At 32.7% G+C, this 25,475-nt stretch overlaps 2 protein-coding genes across 4 annotated transcripts; one reads left to right on the top strand and one right to left on the bottom strand.

Annotated features, from left to right (window-relative positions):
* Positions 1-10,477: 10,477 nt before the first annotated feature.
* Positions 10,478-16,178, bottom strand: LOC144847362 (acetyl-CoA acetyltransferase, mitochondrial-like). Its single transcript, XM_078703659.1, has 13 exons — positions 16,107-16,178; positions 15,695-15,751; positions 15,036-15,153; positions 14,789-14,884; positions 14,274-14,374; positions 14,020-14,112; positions 13,481-13,633; positions 13,016-13,067; positions 12,810-12,902; positions 12,215-12,328; positions 11,975-12,039; positions 11,393-11,550; positions 10,478-11,160 (listed from the first exon to the last, which is right to left on the bottom strand). Exons 1-13 carry the CDS (start codon positions 16,176-16,178, stop codon positions 11,040-11,042), a joined length of 1,293 nt encoding a protein of 430 aa, XP_078559785.1. The 3' UTR covers positions 10,478-11,039.
* Positions 16,179-16,397: 219 nt separating this feature from the next.
* LOC144848539 (uncharacterized) lies at positions 16,398-24,882 on the top strand. 3 transcript variants are annotated; one of them, XM_078705334.1, is made up of 9 exons: positions 16,398-16,481; positions 16,873-17,054; positions 17,175-17,222; positions 17,528-17,604; positions 17,768-17,822; positions 18,184-18,367; positions 18,786-18,892; positions 18,989-19,101; positions 24,734-24,882. In XM_078705334.1, the coding sequence occupies exons 2-9, from the start codon at positions 16,878-16,880 to the stop codon at positions 24,753-24,755; spliced, it is 783 nt and encodes a 260-aa protein (XP_078561460.1). In that variant the 5' UTR covers positions 16,398-16,481; positions 16,873-16,877; the 3' UTR covers positions 24,756-24,882. The 3 variants fall into 3 exon arrangements, with proteins under 3 accessions (XP_078561460.1, XP_078561461.1, XP_078561463.1); XM_078705335.1 differs by having other exon boundaries at positions 16,425-16,485; positions 16,876-17,054; XM_078705337.1 differs by having other exon boundaries at positions 16,433-16,481; positions 16,876-17,054.
* Positions 24,883-25,475: the final 593 nt, after the last annotated feature.

Here is a 25,475-nt window from a genome sequence, read left to right as displayed (position 1 = left end):
AATCCGTTCAAACGGATTAGTAATTTGTTTAAACAGATTACTAATTCGTTTAAACAAATTAATAATTTGTTTAAACGAATTACTAATCCGTTTGAACAAATTAGTAATCCGTTTAAACAAATTAATAATTTGTTTAAACGAATTACTAATCCGTTTGAACAAATTAATAATCCGTTTAAACGAATTAGTAATTCGTTCAAACAAATTACTAATTTGATTAAACGAATTACTAATTCGTTTAAACGAATTATTAATTTGTTTAAACGGATTGCTAATTCGTTTAAACGGATTACTAATTTGTTCAAACGGATTAGTAATTTGTTTAAACGGATTACTAATTCGTTCAAACGAATTAGTAATCCGTTTAAACAAATTAATAATTTGTTTAAACGGATTACTAATCTGTTTGAAAGAATTAGTAATTTGTTTGAACGAATTAGTAATCCGTGTAAACAAATTAGTATTTTGTTTAAACAAATTAATAATTTGTTTAAACGGATTACTAATTCGTTTGAACGAATTAGTAATTCGTTTAAACAAATTAGTAATCCGTTTAAACAAAATTACTAATCCGTTTGGACGGATTCCTAATTCGTTTGAACAGATTATTAATCTGTTTAAACAAATTAGTAATTCGTTTGAACGGATTAGTAATCTGTTTAAACGAATTAGTAATCCGTTCAAACCAATTGCAACATATACAACAAGTGCCATTTAAAGTATATGTTGTAATTCGTTTGAACAAATTAATAATTTGATTAAACGGATTACTAATCCGTTTGAACAAATTACTAATTTGTTTAAACAGATTAATAATCTGTTCAAACGAATTAGTAATCCGTTCAAACGGATTAGTAATTTGTTTAAACAGATTACTAATTCGTTTAAACAAATTAATAATTTGTTTAAACGAATTACTAATCCGTTTGAACAAATTAGTAATCCGTTTAAACAAATTAATAATTTGTTTAAACGAATTACTAATCCGTTTGAACAAATTAATAATCCGTTTAAACGAATTAGTAATTCGTTCAAACAAATTACTAATTTGATTAAACGAATTACTAATTCGTTTAAACGAATTATTAATTTGTTTAAACGGATTGCTAATTCGTTTAAACGGATTACTAATTTGTTCAAACGGATTAGTAATCCGTTTGAACAAATTAAAAATTGGTTTGAACGGATTACTAATTCGTTTAAACGGATTACTAATTTGTTCAAACGGATTAGTAATTCGTTCAAACAAATAAATAATTCATTTAAACGGATTACTAATTTGTTAAAACGGATTACTAATCTACGAAAGCACATTAATGCCATTTTAAGTATATGTTTTTCGAACGTAATCCGTTCAAACGAATTACTGATTACTAATTTGTTTAAACAGATTAATAATCCGTTCAAACGGATTAGTAATTTGTTTAAACAGATTACTAATTCGTTTAAACAAATTAATAATTTGTTTAAACGAATTACTAATCCGTTTGAACAAATTAGTAATCCGTTTAAACAAATTAATAATTTGTTTAAACGAATTACTAATCCGTTTGAACAAATTAATAATCCGTTTAAACGAATTAGTAATTCGTTCAAACAAATTACTAATTTGATTAAACGAATTACTAATTCGTTTAAACGAATTATTAATTTGTTTAAACGGATTGCTAATTCGTTTAAACGGATTACTAATTTGTTCAAACGGATTAGTAATTTGTTTAAACGGATTACTAATTCGTTCAAACGAATTAGTAATCCGTTTAAACAAATTAATAATTTGTTTAAACGGATTACTAATCTGTTTGAAAGAATTAGTAATTTGTTTGAACGAATTAGTAATCCGTGTAAACAAATTAGTATTTTGTTTAAACAAATTAATAATTTGTTTAAACGGATTACTAATTCGTTTGAACGAATTAGTAATTCGTTTAAACAAATTAGTAATCCGTTTAAACAAAATTACTAATCCGTTTGGACGGATTCCTAATTCGTTTGAACAGATTATTAATCTGTTTAAACAAATTAGTAATTCGTTTGAACGGATTAGTAATCTGTTTAAACGAATTAGTAATCCGTTCAAACCAATTGCAACATATACAACAAGTGCCATTTAAAGTATATGTTGTAATTCGTTTGAACAAATTAATAATTTGATTAAACGGATTACTAATCCGTTTGAACAAATTACTAATTTGTTTAAACAGATTAATAATCTGTTCAAACGAATTAGTAATCCGTTCAAACGGATTAGTAATTTGTTTAAACAGATTACTAATTCGTTTAAACAAATTAATAATTTGTTTAAACGAATTACTAATCCGTTTGAACAAATTAGTAATCCGTTTAAACAAATTAATAATTTGTTTAAACGAATTACTAATCCGTTTGAACAAATTAATAATCCGTTTAAACGAATTAGTAATTCGTTCAAACAAATTACTAATTTGATTAAACGAATTACTAATTCGTTTAAACGAATTATTAATTTGTTTAAACGGATTGCTAATTCGTTTAAACGGATTACTAATTTGTTCAAACGGATTAGTAATCCGTTTGAACAAATTAAAAATTGGTTTGAACGGATTACTAATTCGTTTAAACGGATTACTAATTTGTTCAAACGGATTAGTAATTCGTTCAAACAAATAAATAATTCATTTAAACGGATTACTAATTTGTTAAAACGGATTACTAATCTACGAAAGCACATTAATGCCATTTTAAGTATATGTTTTTCGAACGTAATCCGTTCAAACGAATTACTGATTACTAATTTGTTTAAACAGATTAATAATCCGTTCAAACGGATTAGTAATTTGTTTAAACAGATTACTAATTCGTTTAAACAAATTAATAATTTGTTTAAACGAATTACTAATCCGTTTGAACAAATTAGTAATCCGTTTAAACAAATTAATAATTTGTTTAAACGAATTACTAATCCGTTTGAACAAATTAATAATCCGTTTAAACGAATTAGTAATTCGTTCAAACAAATTACTAATTTGATTAAACGAATTACTAATTCGTTTAAACGAATTATTAATTTGTTTAAACGGATTGCTAATTCGTTTAAACGGATTACTAATTTGTTCAAACGGATTAGTAATTTGTTTAAACGGATTACTAATTCGTTCAAACGAATTAGTAATCCGTTTAAACAAATTAATAATTTGTTTAAACGGATTACTAATCTGTTTGAAAGAATTAGTAATTTGTTTGAACGAATTAGTAATCCGTGTAAACAAATTAGTATTTTGTTTAAACAAATTAATAATTTGTTTAAACGGATTACTAATTCGTTTGAACGAATTAGTAATTCGTTTAAACAAATTAGTAATCCGTTTAAACAAAATTACTAATCCGTTTGGACGGATTCCTAATTCGTTTGAACAGATTATTAATCTGTTTAAACAAATTAGTAATTCGTTTGAACGGATTAGTAATCTGTTTAAACGAATTAGTAATCCGTTCAAACCAATTGCAACATATACAACAAGTGCCATTTAAAGTATATGTTGTAATTCGTTTGAACAAATTAATAATTTGATTAAACGGATTACTAATCCGTTTGAACAAATTACTAATTTGTTTAAACAGATTAATAATCTGTTCAAACGAATTAGTAATCCGTTCAAACGGATTAGTAATTTGTTTAAACAGATTACTAATTCGTTTAAACAAATTAATAATTTGTTTAAACGAATTACTAATCCGTTTGAACAAATTAGTAATCCGTTTAAACAAATTAATAATTTGTTTAAACGAATTACTAATCCGTTTGAACAAATTAATAATCCGTTTAAACGAATTAGTAATTCGTTCAAACAAATTACTAATTTGATTAAACGAATTACTAATTCGTTTAAACGAATTATTAATTTGTTTAAACGGATTGCTAATTCGTTTAAACGGATTACTAATTTGTTCAAACGGATTAGTAATCCGTTTGAACAAATTAAAAATTGGTTTGAACGGATTACTAATTCGTTTAAACGGATTACTAATTTGTTCAAACGGATTAGTAATTCGTTCAAACAAATAAATAATTCATTTAAACGGATTACTAATTTGTTAAAACGGATTACTAATCTACGAAAGCACATTAATGCCATTTTAAGTATATGTTTTTCGAACGTAATCCGTTCAAACGAATTACTAATTCTTTTGAACGGATTAATAATCTGTTCAAACGAATTAGTAATCCATTCAAACGAATTGCAACATATACAACAAGTGCCATTTAAAGTATATGTTGTAATTCGTTTAAACGTATTACTAATCCGTTCAAACGAATTACTAATTTGTTTAAACGGATTACTAATTTGTTCAAACGAATTACTAATTCGTTCAAACGAATTACTAATTTGTTTAAACGGATTACTAATTTGTTTAAACGAATTAATAATTTGTTTAAACGGATTACTAATTCGTTCAAACGAATTAGTAATCCGTTTAAACAAATTAATAATTTGTTTAAACGGATTACTAATCTGTTTGAAAGAATTAGTAATTTGTTTGAACGAATTAGTAATCCGTGTAAACAAATTAGTATTTTGTTTAAACAAATTAATAATTTGTTTAAACGGATTACTAATTCGTTTGAACGAATTAGTAATTCGTTTAAACAAATTAGTAATCCGTTTAAACAAAATTACTAATCCGTTTGGACGGATTCCTAATTCGTTTGAACAGATTATTAATCTGTTTAAACAAATTAGTAATTCGTTTGAACGGATTAGTAATCTGTTTAAACGAATTAGTAATCCGTTCAAACCAATTGCAACATATACAACAAGTGCCATTTAAAGTATATGTTGTAATTCGTTTGAACGGATTACTAATCCGTTCAAACGAATTACTAATTTGTTTAAACAGATTAATAATCTGTTAAAATGAATTAGGGATCCGTTCAAACGGATTAGTAAATTGTATAAACGGATTACTAATTTGTTCAAACGAATTACTAATTCGTTCTAACGAATTAGTAATCTGTTTAAACAAATTATTAATTTGTTTAAACGGATTATTAATTCGTTTAAACGGATTACTAACTCGTTTGAACGAATTAGTAATCCGTTTAAACAAATTAAACAAATTAATAATTTGTTTAAACGGATTACTAATCTGTTTGAACGAATTAGTAATTTGTTTGAACGAATTAGTAATCCGTGTAAACAAATTAGTATTTTGTTTAAACAAATTAATAATTTGTTTAAACGGATTACTAATTCGTTTGAACGAATTAGTAATTCGTTTAAACAAATTAGTAATCCGTTTAAACAAAATTACTAATCCGTTCAAACGAATTACTAATTTGTTTAAACAGATTAATAATCTGTTCAAACGAATTAGGAATCCGTCCAAACGGATTAGTAATTTTGTTTAAACGGATTACTAATTTGTTTAAACGAATTACTAATTCGTTCAAACGAATTAGTAATCCGTTTAAACAAATTATCAATTTGTTTAAACAAAATACTAATTTGTTTACACGGATTACTAATTCGTTCAAACAAATTACTAATTCGTTCAAACAGATTAGTAATCCGTTTAAACAAATTATTAATTTGTTTAATTTGTTTAAACGGATTACTAATTCGTTTGAACGAATTAGTAATCCGTTTAAACAAATTATTAATTCGTTTAAACAAATTAGTAATCCGTTTAAACAAATTAGTAATTCGTTTGAACGAATTAGTAATTCGTTTGAACAAATTAGTAATCCGTTTAAACAAATTAGTAATTCGTTTGAACGGATTAGTAATACGTTTAAACGAATTACAACATATACTTTAAATGGCACTTGTTGTATATGTTGCAATTCGTTTGAATGGATTACTAATTCGTTTGAACAGATTATTAATCCGTTCAAAAGAATTAGTAATTCGTTTGAACGGATTACGTTCGAAAAACATATACTTAAAATGGCATTAATGGGCTTTCGTATGAACTTATTTGTGACAATGACAATCAGTAAATTGTTTACCAAAGTACTCAAAGTAAAGATTAAAATGCACAACTGCATTATAACGTCTAATGACAGGTTGACCCTTATCTCACTTTCTATTAATAGGCCCATTATTCTTAAGAAATCTCTAAAGTAAGTTTTACGACATTTACAAATACATGATGTCGCTTTATATTCATTTTTTATAGTTTCTTCAAACTTTGTAACGTTTGTTTAATTCTCTCTCATCTGATTCTCTAAAGGCACAGACTTTTTTGGCAATACCTCACCACTCTTTTAAAACCCATTTTTGGCCACTTTTTTGTCCTACATTACAATAATGTAAATGTCATTCTATTATAGATCCACTTATGATTTTAAAACCCAGTTAAAATTATATATCAGATAAGTGATGAAACTGTTTTGGTTTTTAATGTATGTTGCCATCTCTAAATTTTATATTTTCTTTTATATAGTCATGAATTTTAATCATAATGTTTATAAAAATGTTGTGTAATTAGATTTGAGCCCGGATACTGTACCAACAGGATGATAACTACATCAAAGTATATTTGCATCAGGGAGCTAAGTTACAGTATTTGGTCAGATGTTTGCCCTACTTTGCATAAATATCTATAGTAAGCATGTTTTAGGCCTACTAATGATCTTAGAATAAAACAAATCAAACAAACTTATTTGTACAAAAAAGATAACAGAACTTGCCTTAGCATGGTCAAATGAAAAGGTGTCTTGATAAACTTGGTTTCACAAAGAGCAGCACTACAGTGTGTGTGACTAACTGGTCAAATGAAAAGGTGTCTTGATAAACATGGTTTCACAAACAGCAGCACTACAGTGTGTGTGACTAACTGGTCAAATGAAAAGGTGTCTTGATAAACATGGTTTCACAAACAGCAGCACTACAGTGTGTGTGACTAACTGGTCAAATGAAAAGGTGTCTTGATAAACTTGGTTTCACAAACAGCAGCACTACAGTCTGTGTGACTAACTGGTCAAATGAAAAGGTGTCTTCATAAACTTGGTTTCACAAACAGCAGCACTACAGTGTGTGTGACTAACTGGTCAAATGAAAAGGTGTCTTGATAAACTTGGTTTCACAAACAGCAGCACTACAGTCTGTGTGACTAACTGGTCAAATGAAAAGGTGTCTTCATAAACTTGGTTTCACAAACAGCAGCACTACAGTGTGTGTGACTAACTGGTCAAATGAAAAGGTGTCTTCATAAACTTGGTTTCACAAACAGCAGCACTACAGTGTGTGTGACTAACTGGTCAAATGAAAAGGTGTCTTCATAAACTTGGTTTCACAAACAGCAGCACTACAGTGTGTGTGACTAACTGGTCAAATGAAAAGGTATCTTCCTTCAAAAAATGTGAAAAGCTAAATCAAAAAGCTGCATAGGCTGGGTAGATAAACAAACTCAAAATCAAAATTGTTAAAACTGCCTCAATATAAATATATAACACAAAATGTTTTGGGTATAGCCCATAGTCAAGTGAAGAGAAGTGTAACTAACATATATCAGTCACAATATTGTGAAAAGGTGTTATCTTTACACATGTACTGCGCATGCGTGAGGTCAGCTTTTTAACGAACCAATAAAAAAGTGGCTTGACTATATTTGCTAAATGGTTTTTATCAAGATTGGTGCGATAGCATTGTACGTCACAATTTGATAGGTAAATAATGTAATGTATAAAATAAAATAAATAATGTGACCCTCTGTTTATGATGGGATGTATTATTTTATTCCATTGGTTAAATAAGAAAAGAAAGAAAAGTATATTAAACTATGTTATTACATAAAGACATTTAGTTTTTTTCAGAACTAATACACATGGTGTACCGCAAACTTTATTTACTTTTATTTTACAGTAGTTGATACTAAACATAGTGACCCCCTGTTTATGTTGTGATGTATTATTTTCCTTAGGTAATATTGTAATGCAATAAGGTACTAATCAACTAATTTCATGTCCTAAAATTGAAGAGCACAACAATATTTATTTTGTGGTAGCAATCTTTTACTGTCAATAAATTTGGTCAAAGGTCACTCAACAAAGAGTTCAAATGAAGTGCTTTTAGTCTGATGTAAACAATCAAAGGTCATTAACAGAAATTGGTACATATCATAAAGTTAGTTAATTGTTTGTCATTAAAATTCAATTAACTGTCAACTTTCCTCAGAAACATACTATCTAGATGAGATATTTAATAATTGTGAAAAAAGTTCAATTGGCTTGAATTAGTGAGTTCCTATTGAAATTGCTATTCAAATATCTTCACATAAACACACTTGTAAAAGTAATTATTAATTGATGGATTCAGGGGATTTGAGGGTTATTCTTTTATTCTGAAGAGGCAACTTTTTATTTTTAAAGTGTAAATGTTATCAAACATATTTTCTGTCTCCCAACTATTTAGATTACAATAGAAATATAACAATGTTTAATTACAGTAAAGTGTCTGCTGGTATTGAGATGATTAATTAATTATTCATTATAGTCTTATACCTTTCAACAAACAAAAAATCAATGCTACTAAACATAATAAGATTTACTTATATATTATTTGGTTCTCATAGATGAATTACATCAATAACTACTGTCTAACACAATGGTTTGGCATACAGTACAAAAAGTCATGAAACTGGTGGAAAAATGTTAAAACAGAATAAGGCTATAAAAAGGCTTTAGTAAGTGGTAGGGCAAACTAAGCTGTGAGAATATCTTAACTTACAATACATTTTAGACTGGCTGGAGTTAAGCTTTGTCTCCTCACTCATCGGTTCAACATTTTATTTGGTATTATTATGTGATCAGCTAAGCTAAAGAAATTGAATACTGTAAATTGTTGGGTGAATATTTATAAGATTGTATTTTGTTTATTTTTATCGTTTAAAAGTAAGGGAAGTCTCTCACCTACTTATATCACCCTGGATACACTGGTCAAATATTGAACTAAATAGATACCAGGAACTAGGATCTAAATGATTACATCGTGCAGCAGCAATACTACAGATTCAATGGAGAATAACAAACTTTTGAGCATTAAGTTTGCTGGTTCTACTCCTAATGTGGTAATGTCATAAACTTCATAAAATTATTGAATAAAAATACAAAGTTACCAACCTGAAACAGTAGAGTTCACGTTTGAAGTTTGTTGGAACTAGTAGATTTGTGTTGGTTTGTTGCTGGTTTCAGAAAGCAGGTTCAGTCTGTGTTAGAGGCTTAGGTGCAGAGAAGAAAATATACTTCAGACGAATATGTACCTAGAGAGTAGTAACATGACAGGTTTAGGTCAAATGATTACCTTTAATCTCGCATATTGTCAAATTCATTATTCATCCCTATGTGGGGCAATTTCAAAATCAGGATTAAATAATAATATAATTTGTTTGTATATAAATAAATTACTACATAGTAGGCCTAATAATCAATAAAAACACAACAAATCACATCAAATTTAAACACTATACATCTTAAAACATCTACAACATTCCCTTATTTATAATAACGTTTGGCCCATATATATTTAAAACTTTTATTTAAGAGTTTAATACCGGTTGCAAAAAAATAATTTAATTTTTTGTATTGGGACCAAAACTGTTCACATGTTAAAATGCCATGGAGGTCTCTTAAATAATTAATACAAATAAAATTATTGAAGCTGGAAGCAGTACCCCTAGCAGAGGCATTGATAGGTCCTAAAGGGTGATCTAATCGAATGATGTGTTCTCATCTAATGATGATAAACATTTTGGATTCCATTTATGTATGAATTGTTTTAATTTATAAAATCTTTCATGGTATTATTAAATTAGTCCACACACTTACTTGACAATCAAATACACAGTGGTGCAGGACCCCAACAACTACACAGAATACCACTAGCCACTAGTAGCCTATTTAGAATCAATTTCTTTTTCATTTATTAAACAATAGTTATTATCAAATTTTAAAAAGGCATTGTTTCATTCATGCATGAAATGGCCCCAAAATGATGTCCTACTACTCTGTAGAGGGGGTTGTAGCTACTCTAGTTAATAGAGTAGTTGTAAAGTGAGCCCTCTATTGACGAGTATTAGGAAGCATTAATAGCGCAGACATGTTGGTTTTCTGATCGACTTGACACCGAGAGAGGGCGCCGCCGTGGCTAATTATTTAGCGCCCTCTATAATTGGTAAAAAGGTTGGATAAAACCATAGAAAATAACTCGGTTTGGTACTGTGCATTTTGTCATTAACCAATATGAAGGAATTAAAACAAAAAGTATCCATAAGGAATAAATAATGTAGAAGGTTTTACAGTGGGTTGATATTTTTTAATGTAGAATTATAGTATGTTGGTCACAACAAGAACCCTTTCATTCACTACAGTAGTATTAGTAATATATGTAACAAGATGTAGATAGCTTCAGTGTAATACTATACATTAATAATTTAATTAAAGTACAAGAAGTGAATTAATTGATCATATCAAGTTATTTTTCAACCTCATTTATCCAATGAATCTAAGATTTTCTTTGCAGCGAAATTAAAACGGACGAGTACATTTTAAAAAGGAGGACTTTTTTACATCTTCTCCGTGTTTAAAACACAGAAGGAGTTGCCTAATACTTTAACTACCATAATTAAACTAATAGGAAACCAAAAGAATATATATTTCAGTTAAGTTAAAGGACTTTCTAAAGCTTGGTTCCCAGGATGCAACGCAATTTACGTAGACGCAAATCAAGCGAGTTGACCAATGACAAGCGACTGATCGAATAATCCATTGCTTGCGATTGGTCAAATCATGTTGTTGCATTGGGTCTCTTGTGGGAACCAAGCTTAAGATGTCAATAATAAATAAGTTCACTTTAAGTGAAGCAAGCAGAAAAAATACTTCAGTTGCGTTGCATTTTAAGAATAACATTCTGTAGTCTTCTTTCAAATATTTTTTTCTTTGGTTGGTTGTGTTGTAACTAAGAAACTATTGTTAAAGATGCATTGTTTACGACTGTAAATCCCAATAGTAATATATAAATACAATCTTATTCCTTTCAGCACAGAATTCTTAAAAATATTTAAAGTCTTTCAATGACAATAGCAGAAGCTCCGCCACCTCCGTTACATATTCCGGCCAATCCCTTTTGTCCTGCGGTAAGATTGTGTACCATGTGACCAGTTATTCTTGCACCAGACATTCTGAATATAAAAGTATATACATTTTAGATCCAAATAAAAAAACAATTTGTCACAGGGTTGTGATAGTTCCTGTAACTAGGCCAAAAGTTCTGTTGTTGCTACTTCTTTATGCAATCAAAGAGTGAGTGAAGAAAAATTTCACTATATCTCATAATTATTTGGTAATGTCAAGAATTACTAAAAAAGAAATACTGTGATTTAACCCAAATATTTAGATGTCATGAGCACTTACCCAATGGGATGACCAATACTAACTGCTCCACCGTTGATGTTGACCTTGGTTGGGTCAAGGTTCAACGCTTTGATATTTGCCAACACTACAACACTAAATGCCTCATTCACCTCAAACATGCTGATGTCATCTTGGCTGACACCAGCTTGCTCCAATGCCTGGCAAATTCAAAACATGGTAGTTTTAAGCTATGTTTACACTATCAAACTAGTTTGACAAAAAAATGGGATTTGCCAAAATATGGTAGTGATATGACATCATCGTGTCCACATAAAGTTTGATAGTGTAGAGCTTTAAAGCCGAAACCTACAACTGGCAGCTTTGTGGTCATGTAAGCTAGGCCTGCTTCTGACCGCGGAGGTAGAAAATAAAGGAGAGAGCTCCAAACATTTTTCCACTTGTCATAATCCAATAACAGCATGTGCTATATCCCAGGATAAAAGTCACAGCGATCCTGTTAGCAAGGTAAGCTAACTAGCTGCTTAAGTTTTAACTGTTGCAATGGAACAAAATATACTCCGATATCTATATGTATACCGTGTTTCAAGCAAAAAATGAAGAGATAGCTTAGCAAACACTTACTTTTGGCATTGCATATGCAGGAGCAATTGGGAATTCAATGGGTGCGACAGCAGCGTCAGCAAAACCTAAATGAAATGAAGATGACAAGCAAGATGACTTTTAAAAAAGGACAGAAGTGAATGGGATAATCGTCGCACCATGTAAATAAGGTAGTAAGTGTGTGATAAATGGAGCATCTCTAACCGAACCTTGCCCGGACCACAATAGTTTAAATATAATAAATTACAGCTCTTTTCTTACCTAGAATCCTAGCCAATGGCTTCACACCAAGCTTGTCAGCAGCTTTTGCTGTCATCAGCACTAAAGCACAAGCACCATCATTGAGAGTGCTGGCGTTGCCTGCAGTCACAGTACCTACAGTAAAAACATATTTTATGAATAATTCAATTCAATTAAATTTATTCCGGATTTTACAATACAAACAATAACACATACATCAATATGCTACACCGGGGGACTCCAACAGCAAACTCAATCGCTTTCGATGGGACGTCCCAGCCAGCAGTGACACCCCTTTACAAATTTAAAATAAATAAAATAGATTTGCTAAGACCAAATTTTGGTTACTTCAAATCTGATCAAATACAAACTCATATAAGATCATAATAAAAAACATGACAGAACAATATAAAATTAATGATATTATTTAAGTCATAATACAAATAAATTTCATTAATAAATAGAAAAAACAACTAACTCTGATTGTAAATTATTATTACTGTCTTGAAATATTTTGTTTTAGGTATATGGATTGATTGCCGCTTACCTGGATGAACCGACAATAGCCGTTGCTCTCCCGGGAAGAGCTTATGATACAAAAAGTTCTTGTACTTACCATCTTTTTCAAATACTGCTCTAAGTGTCTTGATCTTATCAAAATTAACTTTTCCATATTCTTCATCTCCGGTAACCACCACATCTGGCTTACCTATCAAAAATAAAATATTAGCTCTAACTGAATTTGAATTTTACTTTATCGCACTAGTATATCTATCTAATTGTAAACACACATCATTTCTTGTTGTCATATGTCCTACACACCTCTCTTTTGTGGCACATTTACGTTGGTCATTTCTTTGTCAAAAACACCATCCTATTAATGAAAAAAATAATGTAATACAGTATTAAAATGTAACATATAATCTGAGAAATAATAATTCTGACATACATTTTGATGTTGGATGCAGTGATTATTATGGAGAAAACTGTATTTACCATTGAAAACTGCAATTGCAAAAACACTTTAAAATATGTTTTTCTATGGGGTTTTGGTCATTTTATGTGTATTAATAATAAGTCAAGATTGGATAAATATTGTAGTAGAGCTGTAGCTTGGGGTTATCTTGTCCAAGGCCTAGGGTTCAGCTTTTACCTACTGTAGAGTTATAATTCACAACTCCATTCTTCCTCCCCAGACCAAGTCGAAAATACATTTATAATATAAGAATGATTATAGTTAGTTCATCTATTATCAGGCAAAGTTGTATACAATTTGATCATGTTTACCGCTGCAGACTTTTGACTTTTCTTGTAGGAATTGATAGCAAACTCGTCTTGCTGTTCTCGCGATATGTCAAACTTTCTAGCCGTGTCCTCTCCGCAATTTCCCATGTGAAATTTGTTATAAACATCGGTCAATCCATCCTTCACTATTCCATCCTAAAATTTAAAAATATACCATTCAATAAATTCTCAAAAACCAGTGGTGAAGTCAATAAATATTTAAGGGTTCTCTTGTATTCAATTATAGATATGTTTTTCATACTTACGTAATGATACTTAAGAGAAATATTTTCCTACGTCAATAAATATTTTAGGATTTCCCTTACATTGTATTCAATTAGATAGAAGACAGTTTTTGACACTTACATAATCATACTTAAAGTAAATATTTTTATAAGTCAATAAATATTTAAGGATTTCCCTTGTATTTAATTAGATAGGACAGCTTTCAAACATACGTAATCATACTTAAGTGAAATATTTTTTTCACTTAAGTCAATAATCATTTAAGGATTTTAAGGATAGGAAACAGTGTCTCTTACCTCTAGACGATGGCCTCCATAGGATGGAGCAGAGCGACCCATTGTAAATGGAACATTTGACATCGATTCCATGCCACCAGCTACCATTACTTCCTACAAAAACAAGAGGCAAAAATGAAAACAATTTCTAGAACATTCTATAATGAAATCACTATGCCTTTAATAATAACATATTTATAGGGCCATTCCACTTCAAATAAACTTTCATTTTATGAACATCCAATTGATGAATTGTAAAAAAAAATGCTACATACCTGATGTCCACACATAAGGCTCTGAGCAGCCATCATGATAGACTTCATTCCAGAAGCGCATACCTTATTGATGGTAGTACATGGCGTTTTCAATGGAAGACCTGAATAAAGAAAACAAAATTATTGGTTTTTTGGGAGTTTGATATTTAGACACTGACACATTAGTTGACTTTTCACAAACCAGGTTAAGAATCTTGTATTGATATAGTTGACTATTAATAAACCAGGTAAAGAGTCTGGTGTTGAAATAGTTGACTATTAATAAACCAGGTTAAGAGTCTGGTGTTGAAATAGTTGACTATTCATAAACCAGGTTAAGAGTCTGGTATTGTAACAGTCGAGTATTCATAAGCCATGTTAAGAGTCTGGTATTGAGATAGTTGACTATTCATAAACCAGGTTAAGAGTCTGGTATTGTAATAGTTGACTAATTCATATACCAGGTAAGCCAGTCTTTTTTTCCATTTGATCAACAACGTGACTATGCTGATCATATATGGTTTTTAAATTCTTACCAGCTCCTAAAGCTGCCTGTCTGGTAGGGGCTTGCCCTTCTCCAGCCTGCAGTACATTGCCCATATACACCTCATCTACCTGCTCTTTGGAAATACCTAAAAATAAGCAAGATACTATCACCAATAAGTTCTGTATGAATTTGTTCGGTTATTTATTATGTGGAAATACAGTGGATGAAAAGATTTACAGTATATAAAATGAGCTTATTTTTTTTTTTCTATATGCTCATTCAGATACCATACATACCCGCTTTTTCAATGGCAGCCTGGATGGCAATAGATCCAAGCCTAGGGGCTGGCACAGATGACAAGCTTCCACCAAATGAGCCTATTGGCGTACGAACTGAACTCACTATCACTACATCCTGAAATTAAAAAAAAAACATTTTTTTTTTAGATTTGATTTTTATGTTCTGTCAAACTTTAGATATTATTTTTTGTTTATTTGTAAAGATTCAGCAGTTTCCCTTAAAGATATATTGTCCTCCTAAGAAAATAATTGTTTTTGAATGCCACATAATAGTTATTCACTTTGACCAAAAACTGGATCGAAAAGAAAAAAAATTCCATGAAAAAAATGTAATTTATAGCAAAAAATACCTAAATTGTCTCTCAGACAATGGTTTTTGGTTAAAACTAACCATTTCTTTTGTCTTTTTATAAGTGGAATAATTATTTTTTGTTGATTTTTTTTCTACAGAAGTGAATAACTTTCTTTAAAAAACTGCAAAATGGCCTATTCAAAATATGCTTTTATTAATTAATATTTTTTATGTTTTGAGGGACAATACATCTTTAAAATTGTGTAAAGTTATTTTTCAAAGGTCTACTCATGGTCTACTTTTCATTTTTTTTTAGTACTACTAGTACTACTACATTTTTTAACACGTTATTTTAAACACTTACATTCAAACCTGATATTGTAGTAAATCTGCGGGAGCATCCTCCACATACTCTGAAAACCTATATAAGAGATTTAAAAAGTAAAAAATAAGTCTACACATTGTGTGAATTTGTTAAATGAAGGCCCTCCCTGCACTATAATGCATGCACTATGCCTACATATACACTGCAGTGTGGCACTATTGCGCTCAGCGCCGGTAGTAGCGCGAGGGCCTTTTTATTCTAGCTAGGTAGACCTACCTAGAGGCTAGCCTAGCTAGGGCCAGGCTGGTCTGAAATTTAGTTAGTTAATAGGGCCTACTAGCTGAATAAATCCCTGTCTTTTAAACCTAAATATTTCTTCAATAATTTCATGAACATATAAATATCATCACAAATTCCAGAGACTTAAAATTATCAATTAAGTTTTCTTTACCTCTTTTACTCTCGTCAATTTACCCATGGGCGCTGCCATCTTGGAAATGTATAGACCATCAGAAGTTTCCATTTAGATTAAGGGGAGTTCTCAGTATAAAGCATTTCTTTTTATACAATAATTAAATGTATCTTATCTTATCAATCTTAAATAATTATTCTAGTTTGAAATGTAAAAGTAGAATATAGATATATGGAACAATGTTAATGTAGTTCATTAACGATTTAAACGTGTTTCCTTGTTTTTATAAGGAAATTATAAACCCCCTATTCAAAAATGGATTATTTGACACGGTCATTAAAGTTCAGTACGTGCAGTTTTTTCTGAATGAAAAATTAATTTTCATTTCACGATTTTAATTCTTCTGAATTAAAAGTAAGTATTACAATTACGATCATTGATGCTAATAATATTATTATAACGTATTCTAAAATTAGATTTGTATAATTGTGTTTTTGTTGAAGAATATTATATGAAAACGAATTATGTTATTCTCTAGGCCTGGGCCTATTGAGTATTGTGCATTGTGAGAGAGTGTTTGGACTAACCAATGATATATGTGTGGGTGTAGCTTCATTTGTAAAACTGCTACAACTAGGCTAGGCCTAGGAGCACTCGCATTCCATTCTTAAGTTATTATATATTTAACATTGTTTAACACTACTGTCTCAAAATGTCAATTTCACAAGTATATTCGATTAAAAACAATTTATTTTCATTTCATCATTATCCTATTTCATTTTCTATCTTTCATCCCTTTTTTCAGTAGAAATGGATGTTATCTTAATAGATGCAAATGCCAAAAAAGAAGAAAAACATTTTATTATTAGAAAGAAGAAGAAAGAAGAGAGAAGGGAACCGATAACAGTTTGTTATACATTACGAGATATAAACAAACAGCTAGTAAAAGCGTGGCAAGACATATTTGCCCCTCATCAACATGTTGTGGTATGATGAATATCTATACTTTTAATACTTTATTTCATTATTTGGACCAAACTCAAGAAAAAAAAGCACCTTTTCTATTCTTAAAACCATAATATTACTTTATCATTTTTATATTCATAGATAAGTGAAGGAGATATTTTTAAAGATGCCCCTGCAACTGATGCAATAGTAAGTTATAGATTTCAACTACCAAACTTAATTATTATCATTACAGTTATCTATTTATAATACAACTAATGTTTTTCATTTATAGTATTTATAGTCTTATTGCACAGAAAGTAAGTGTCATATAAGCTACAGTATTAAGCTTGTTAACCCATTACCTTCAAGGAAGTATCAAGCAAGATTATGAAATTGTATACATTTTTACTCTACACAGTGCTTTCCAAATAAATTCCACTTGATTCCAAGTACTGTGTGTGTAGCTTCTTCTGCTTTAACTTGTTACTGCTTTTATTTACTTACAACTTTAGGTATCACCGGCGAACAGTTTTGGTTTTATGGATGGCGGCATTGAATTAGCTTACTCAAGGCATTTTGGACTGCAACTGTAAGTACTGTAAACAGGATGTGCATTTATTATGAATACAACAAAAGACTAACTTACAATTCAAGATCTGTTATTTAAGATAAGGATTTAGGAGGGAAATTGTGTAACCATCAGACAAAGTCAACATGTCATAACTCTATGTATATACTTTTTTTTTTTCTAGAATGAGTCGATTACAAGATGCTATTGATACTGAAAAAGATGGGGAATTATTAGTGGTGAATATTTCAATTATTATTCTAAATTTACTAAAATTGCCAAGGATAGCCATAAGTGAATTCATTCACTGTCCTTCTCTATTGAATGTTCACATGACAATAAGATGCTACATAAACAAGTCTTTGGGAGTGGGGTTGTTCTACATATCGTCTTGAGAAATTGTTTTGGCCAATGCAAGATATTTTTTGTATAGCTTATTGAGTTACAGTATACGGTGTATGAATCATCTTCTGTTGGTCAGTAAAGTCCAGTTATTTTTTTGGCCAATGCAATAGATTCTATTATGTATAGATTACTGAGCTATACTGTATACCAATCATCCTCTATTGGTCAGTAATGTCCAATTATTTTTTCCAATAGGGTGATGCCTTAATTCTTTCTACACACGAACATGTGTTTGGTAAAACAGAACAATCATCATGGCAGGGATACAACCAGGACATACCAATTAAATATTTAATATCAGCACCAACGATGAGGGTTCCAATGGACGTGTCAAACACAATGAATGCCTATCTAGCATTTAGAGCTGTCATTTTAAAAGGTAACAGTTACACAAATTAACAATTGGTAAATAAACACATACATCAAACAACCTTAAAGATATGTTGTCCCCTGAATAAAATTAATGAAAAAATAGTCAAATTGTCTGCCATGCATTGGGGTTTTCGTTAAAATTTAACCATTTATTTTGTCCTTTTTAAGTGAAATCATTGTTTTTGTTCAATGGAAGTGAATAACTTTATTAAAACTTAAAACTGCAACATGGCCTATTAATTTGTCATGTTTTTAGAACAATACATACATTAGAAAATGCCAGGTGGGTGCTTCCCACAAAAGATATAAAAAAAAAACATCCATAAACCTCTGTCCGAACAATTTGCAATCGAGAAACAAGAATTACAATAATCTACTGTTGACTTCAATACATGAATATTTAAATATTGTATGTTTCTTTATAGTTAATAAACACAATAAGAACCCAGATAATGATCCTATAAGATCCGTACTGTGTCCTGGTCTAGCTACGTCATTCGGCAATATGGAACCAAGGCAATGTGCTTTACAGGTAATATACTTATACCAATACAGTAGTATTAAAATCATTTTGTTTGTATTATTAAAAATTGTCTGCCTCAATAACTAAGTATACCTTCTTTCACAGATGAAGTATGCATATGAAATTTATGAATTAGGGTTACATAAGAATCTAAGGCATCCAGAATCTCTCGGTGAAGTCTGGGAAAAGCAACTAGCCCTGTCATCAATAGGTGGAAAGTAAGTATAACATCCAGTACATTTAGAGGGTTAGGCCACACCCAATTGAAGATACCATAAGGGGTTCGTAGAGTTTGAATGAACAGTAGAGGGTTAGGCCACACCCAATTGAAGATGCCATAGGGGGTTCGTAGAGTTTGAATGAACAGTAGAGGGTTAGGCCACACCCAATTGAAGATACCATAAGGGGTTCGTAGAGTTTGAATGAACAGTAGAGGGTTAGGCCACACCCAATTGAAGATGCCATAAGGGGTTCGTAGAGTTTGAATGAACAGTAGAGAGTTAGGCCACACCCAATTGAAGATACCATAAGGGGTTCGTAGAGTTTGAATGAACAGTAGAGAGTTAGGCCACACCCAATTGAAGATACCATAAGGGGTTCGTAGAGTTTGAATGAACAGTAGAGAGTTAGGCCACACCCAATTGAAGATACCATAAGGGGTTCGTAGAGTTTGAATGAACAGTAGAGAGTTAGGCCACACCCAATTGAAGATACCATAAGGGGTTCGTAGAGTTTGAATGAACAGTAGAGAGTTAGGCCACACCCAATTGAAGATACCATAAGGGGTTCGTAGAGTTTGAATGAACAGTAGAGAGTTAGGCCACACCCAATTGAAGATACCATAAGGGGTTCGTAGGGTTTGAATGAACAGTAGAGAGTTAGGCCACACCCAATTGAAGATACCATAAGGGGTTCGTAGAGTTTGAATGAACAGTAGAGAGTTAGGCCACACCCAATTGAAGATACCATAAGGGGTTCGTAGAGTTTGAATGAACAGTAGAGAGTTAGGCCACACCCAATTGAAGATACCATAAGGGGTTCGTAGAGTTTGAATGAACAGTAGAGAGTTAGGCCACACCCAATTGAAGATACCATAAGGGGTTCGTAGGGTTTGAATGAACAGTAGAGAGTTAGGCCACACCCAATTGAAGATACCATAAGGGGTTCGTAGAGTTTGAATGAACAGTAGAGAGTTAGGCCACACCCAATTGAAGATACCATAAGGGGTTCGTAGAGTTTGAATGAACAGTAGAGAGTTAGGCCACACCCAATTGAAGATACCATAAGGGGTTCGTAGAGTTTGAATGAACAGTAGAGAGTTAGGCCACACCCAATTGAAGATACCATAAGGGGTTCGTAGAGTTTGAATGAACAGTAGAGAGTTAGGCCACACCCAATTGAAGATACCATAAGGGGTTCGTAGGGTTTGAATGAACAGTAGAGAGTTAGGCCACACCCAATTGAAGATACCATAAGGGGTTCGTAGAGTTTGAATGAACAGTAGAGAGTTAGGCCACACCCAATTGAAGATACCATAAGGGGTTCGTAGAGTTTGAATGAACAGTAGAGAGTTAGGCCACACCCAATTGAAGATACCATAAGGGGTTCGTAGAGTTTGAATGAACAGTAGAGAGTTAGGCCACACCCAATTGAAGATACCATAAGGGGTTCGTAGGGTTTGAATGAACAGTAGAGAGTTAGGCCACACCCAATTGAAGATACCATAAGGGGTTCGTAGAGTTTGAATGAACAGTAGAGAGTTAGGCCACACCCAATTGAAGATACCATAAGGGGTTCGTAGAGTTTGAATGAACAGTAGAGAGTTAGGCCACACCCAATTGAAGATACCATAAGGGGTTCGTAGAGTTTGAATGAACAGTAGAGAGTTAGGCCACACCCAATTGAAGATACCATAAGGGGTTCGTAGGGTTTGAATGAACAGTAGAGAGTTAGGCCACACCCAATTGAAGATACCATAAGGGGTTCGTAGAGTTTGAATGAACAGTAGAGAGTTAGGCCACACCCAATTGAAGATACCATAAGGGGTTCGTAGAGTTTGAATGAACAGTAGAGAGTTAGGCCACACCCAATTGAAGATACCATAAGGGGTTCGTAGAGTTTGAATGAACAGTAGAGAGTTAGGCCACACCCAATTGAAGATACCATAAGGGGTTCGTAGAGTTTGAATGAACAGTAGAGAGTTAGGCCACACCCAATTGAAGATACCATAAGGGGTTCGTAGGGTTTGAATGAACAGTAGAGAGTTAGGCCACACCCAATTGAAGATACCATAAGGGGTTCGTAGAGTTTGAATGAACAGTAGAGAGTTAGGCCACACCCAATTGAAGATACCATAAGGGGTTCGTAGAGTTTGAATGAACAGTAGAGAGTTAGGCCACACCCAATTGAAGATACCATAAGGGGTTCGTAGAGTTTGAATGAACAGTAGAGAGTTAGGCCACACCCAATTGAAGATACCATAAGGGGTTCGTAGAGTTTGAATGAACAGTAGAGAGTTAGGCCACACCCAATTGAAGATACCATAAGGGGTTCGTAGAGTTTGAATGAACAGTAGAGAGTTAGGCCACACCCAATTGAAGATACCATAAGGGGTTCGTAGAGTTTGAATGAACAGTAGAGAGTTAGGCCACACCCAATTGAAGATACCATAAGGGGTTCGTAGAGTTTGAATGAACAGTAGAGAGTTAGGCCACACCCAATTGAAGATGCCATAAGGGGTTCGTAGAGTTTGAATGAACAGTAGAGAGTTAGGCCACACCCAATTGAAGATACCATAAGGGGTTCGTAGAGTTTGAATGAACAGTAGAGAGTTAGGCCACACCCAATTGAAGATACCATAAGGGGTTCGTAGAGTTTGAATGAACAGTAGAGAGTTAGGCCACACCCAATTGAAGATACCATAAGGGGTTCGTAGAGTTTGAATGAACAGTAGAGAGTTAGGCCACACCCAATTGAAGATACCATAAGGGGTTCGTAGAGTTTGAATGAACAGTAGAGAGTTAGGCCACACCCAATTGAAGATACCATAAGGGGTTCGTAGAGTTTGAATGAACAGTAGAGAGTTAGGCCACACCCAATTGAAGATACCATAAGGGGTTCGTAGGGTTTGAATGAACAGTAGAGAGTTAGGCCACACCCAATTGAAGATACCATAAGGGGTTCGTAGAGTTTGAATGAACAGTAGAGAGTTAGGCCACACCCAATTGAAGATACCATAAGGGGTTCGTAGAGTTTGAATGAACAGTAGAGAGTTAGGCCACACCCAATTGAAGATACCATAAGGGGTTCGTAGAGTTTGAATGAACAGTAGAGAGTTAGGCCACACCCAATTGAAGATACCATAAGGGGTTCGTAGAGTTTGAATGAACAGTAGAGAGTTAGGCCACACCCAATTGAAGATACCATAAGGGGTTCGTAGAGTTTGAATGAACAGTAGAGAGTTAGGCCACACCCAATTGAAGATACCATAAGGGGTTCGTAGAGTTTGAATGAACAGTAGAGAGTTAGGCCACACCCAATTGAAGATACCATAAGGGGTTTGTAGGGTTTGAATGAACAGTAGAGAGTTAGGCCACACCCAATTGAAGATACCATAAGGGGTTCGTAGAGTTTGAATGAACAGTAGAGAGTTAGGCCACACCCAATTGAAGATACCATAAGGGGTTCGTAGAGTTTGAATGAACAGTAGAGAGTTAGGCCACACCCAATTGAAGATACCATAAGGGGTTCGTAGAGTTTGAATGAACAGTAGAGAGTTAGGCCACACCCAATTGAAGATACCATAAGGGGTTCGTAGAGTTTGAATGAACAGTAGAGAGTTAGGCCACACCCAATTGAAGATACCATAAGGGGTTCGTAGAGTTTGAATGAACAGTAGAGAGTTAGGCCACACCCAATTGAAGATACCATAAGGGGTTCGTAGAGTTTGAATGAACAGTAGAGAGTTAGGCCACACCCAATTGAAGATGCCATAAGGGGTTCGTAGAGTTTGAATGAACAGTAGAGAGTTAGGCCACACCCAATTGAAGATACCATAAGGGGTTCGTAGAGTTTGAATGAACAGTAGAGAGTTAGGCCACACCCAATTGAAGATACCATAAGGGGTTCGTAGAGTTTGAATGAACAGTAGAGAGTTAGGCCACACCCAATTGAAGATACCATAAGGGGTTCGTAGAGTTTGAATGAACAGTAGAGAGTTAGGCCACACCCAATTGAAGATACCATAAGGGGTTCGTAGAGTTTGAATGAACAGTAGAGAGTTAGGCCACACCCAATTGAAGATACCATAAGGGGTTCGTAGAGTTTGAATGAACAGTAGAGAGTTAGGCCACACCCAATTGAAGATACCATAAGGGGTTCGTAGAGTTTGAATGAACAGTAGAGAGTTAGGCCACACCCAATTGAAGATACCATAAGGGGTTCGTAGAGTTTGAATGAACAGTAGAGAGTTAGGCCACACCCAATTGAAGATACCATAAGGGGTTCGTAGAGTTTGAATGAACAGTAGAGAGTTAGGCCACACCCAATTGAAGATACCATAAGGGGTTTGTAGGGTTTGAATGAACAGTAGAGAGTTAGGCCACACCCAATTGAAGATACCATAAGGGGTTCGTAGAGTTTGAATGAACAGTAGAGAGTTAGGCCACACCCAATTGAAGATACCATAAGGGGTTCGTAGAGTTTGAATGAACAGTAGAGAGTTAGGCCACACCCAATTGAAGATACCATAAGGGGTTCGTAGAGTTTGAATGAACAGTAGAGAGTTAGGCCACACCCAATTGAAGATACCATAAGGGGTTCGTAGAGTTTGAATGAACAGTAGAGAGTTAGGCCACACCCAATTGAAGATACCATAAGGGGTTCGTAGGGTTTGAATGAACAGTAGAGAGTTAGGCCACACCCAATTGAAGATACCATAAGGGGTTCGTAGAGTTTGAATGAACAGTAGAGAGTTAGGCCACACCCAATTGAAGATACCATAAGGGGTTCGTAGAGTTTGAATGAACAGTAGAGAGTTAGGCCACACCCAATTGAAGATACCATAAGGGGTTCGTAGAGTTTGAATGAACAGTAGAGAGTTAGGCCACACCCAATTGAAGATACCATAAGGGGTTCGTAGAGTTTGAATGAACAGTAGAGAGTTAGGCCACACCCAATTGAAGATACCATAAGGGGTTCGTAGAGTTTGAATGAACAGTAGAGAGTTAGGCCACACCCAATTGAAGATACCATAAGGGGTTTGTAGGGTTTGCATAAACTTTTATCTTGAAGTGACACTTTTAAACTAGGGACTAACAATTGTTTGGCCAATCCTACCAAGTTCTAGGCTAGACCAGACATAATTTCTTTCATCAGTATCTCCCTGTTACAAACTGGCTATGGGCTTAGATACATGATGATCAACTTGATAAATGAAATCTAAACCACTGGACTTAATTTGGTCAAATTAACCTAGTAGCCGGCTAAATTGACCAAGAAAAGTCCAATCTGAACACTGGCTACAATTCCCTCAGGGTTAAATTAATCAAGTCTAATAGTTACTTTTATCGACCACTTACTATGGGCTCGGTAAAACTATCCACGTGGCTAAAAAGTCCAAACTTTTGGTAAAATTACGGTAAAACTAACTGCGTGAAAAGTGTTAGTGATGGTCAAATTTTACGATAACATTGGGTAAAGCTACCATTTTTCCAGGGATAAAGGGGTTAGGGTTATTAAATACTGTAGTGCTGTTGAAACAATAAAGGCTGGCTACTGTTTTTATTAAAAATACAGCAATTATAAGAAATTTGTTTACAATACATATTTTTTTAAACAATTTCTTAATAGAAGTGACCAGATTCAAATATAGAAGTTGAATTGAAAAATCAATTTTGTGTCATGAAAAGGCGTTGTATATCACCACAAAGTAAAAAACATGGGACATGCTTTTGTGAAGATGGTACCGTTACTCTTGTGTGTGATATGAAAAAGAAAAGTGGTTAAAAAACTAATTTTGTATGGAATACAAAATGGTCATTATATTACTACAAGCGAAGGCAATCCCAAAAGTGACTTAATTTTCAAGAGGTTGGGGAATGTAAAATTTTAAAAAACAACACATAAATACAGTAATTAAAAGTTGTTAAAAAATCATGGATGTTAATAATTTGATGATCTTAGAAATTAGTAAAAACTGTTGATTTTAACAAAAACATAAAATGAAAAAAACTTTTCCTTTTTATTACTGCTTGTGATTCTTTCTAATTATGCGCAAAAATGTAAGTATCGGTATCAAGTCGTATTCATAATTATCTGAACTGAGGGCGCTATATGAGACTACGGTAAGGTATATGGTCGGAACATTTGTTTTCAATATTTATTGAATTTCGCACAAATATGAAATGGCATTACATTAGTATGGAATTACTAATTTTTGTACTACCTAGAAAAATAAGAAGGTAGTTTTATTGTAGAAAAGTGTACTGATTTTGTGACATAAACCAATAAGGATAGGTCTTGCACATTAAAAATGTAAATAAGTGAAAACAAACTAAGTAAATGTACCACTATTATGTCTTATACTAGGTTC

Source organism: Antedon bifida, chromosome 7, assembly GCF_963402885.1.
Source record: "Antedon bifida chromosome 7, ecAntBifi1.1, whole genome shotgun sequence".
In the NCBI taxonomy this organism is placed as follows: Eukaryota; Metazoa; Echinodermata; class Crinoidea; order Comatulida; family Antedonidae; genus Antedon; species Antedon bifida.
Note: the sequence above shows the minus strand (reverse complement) of the source record. Positions and strands in the feature narration are given on the sequence as shown.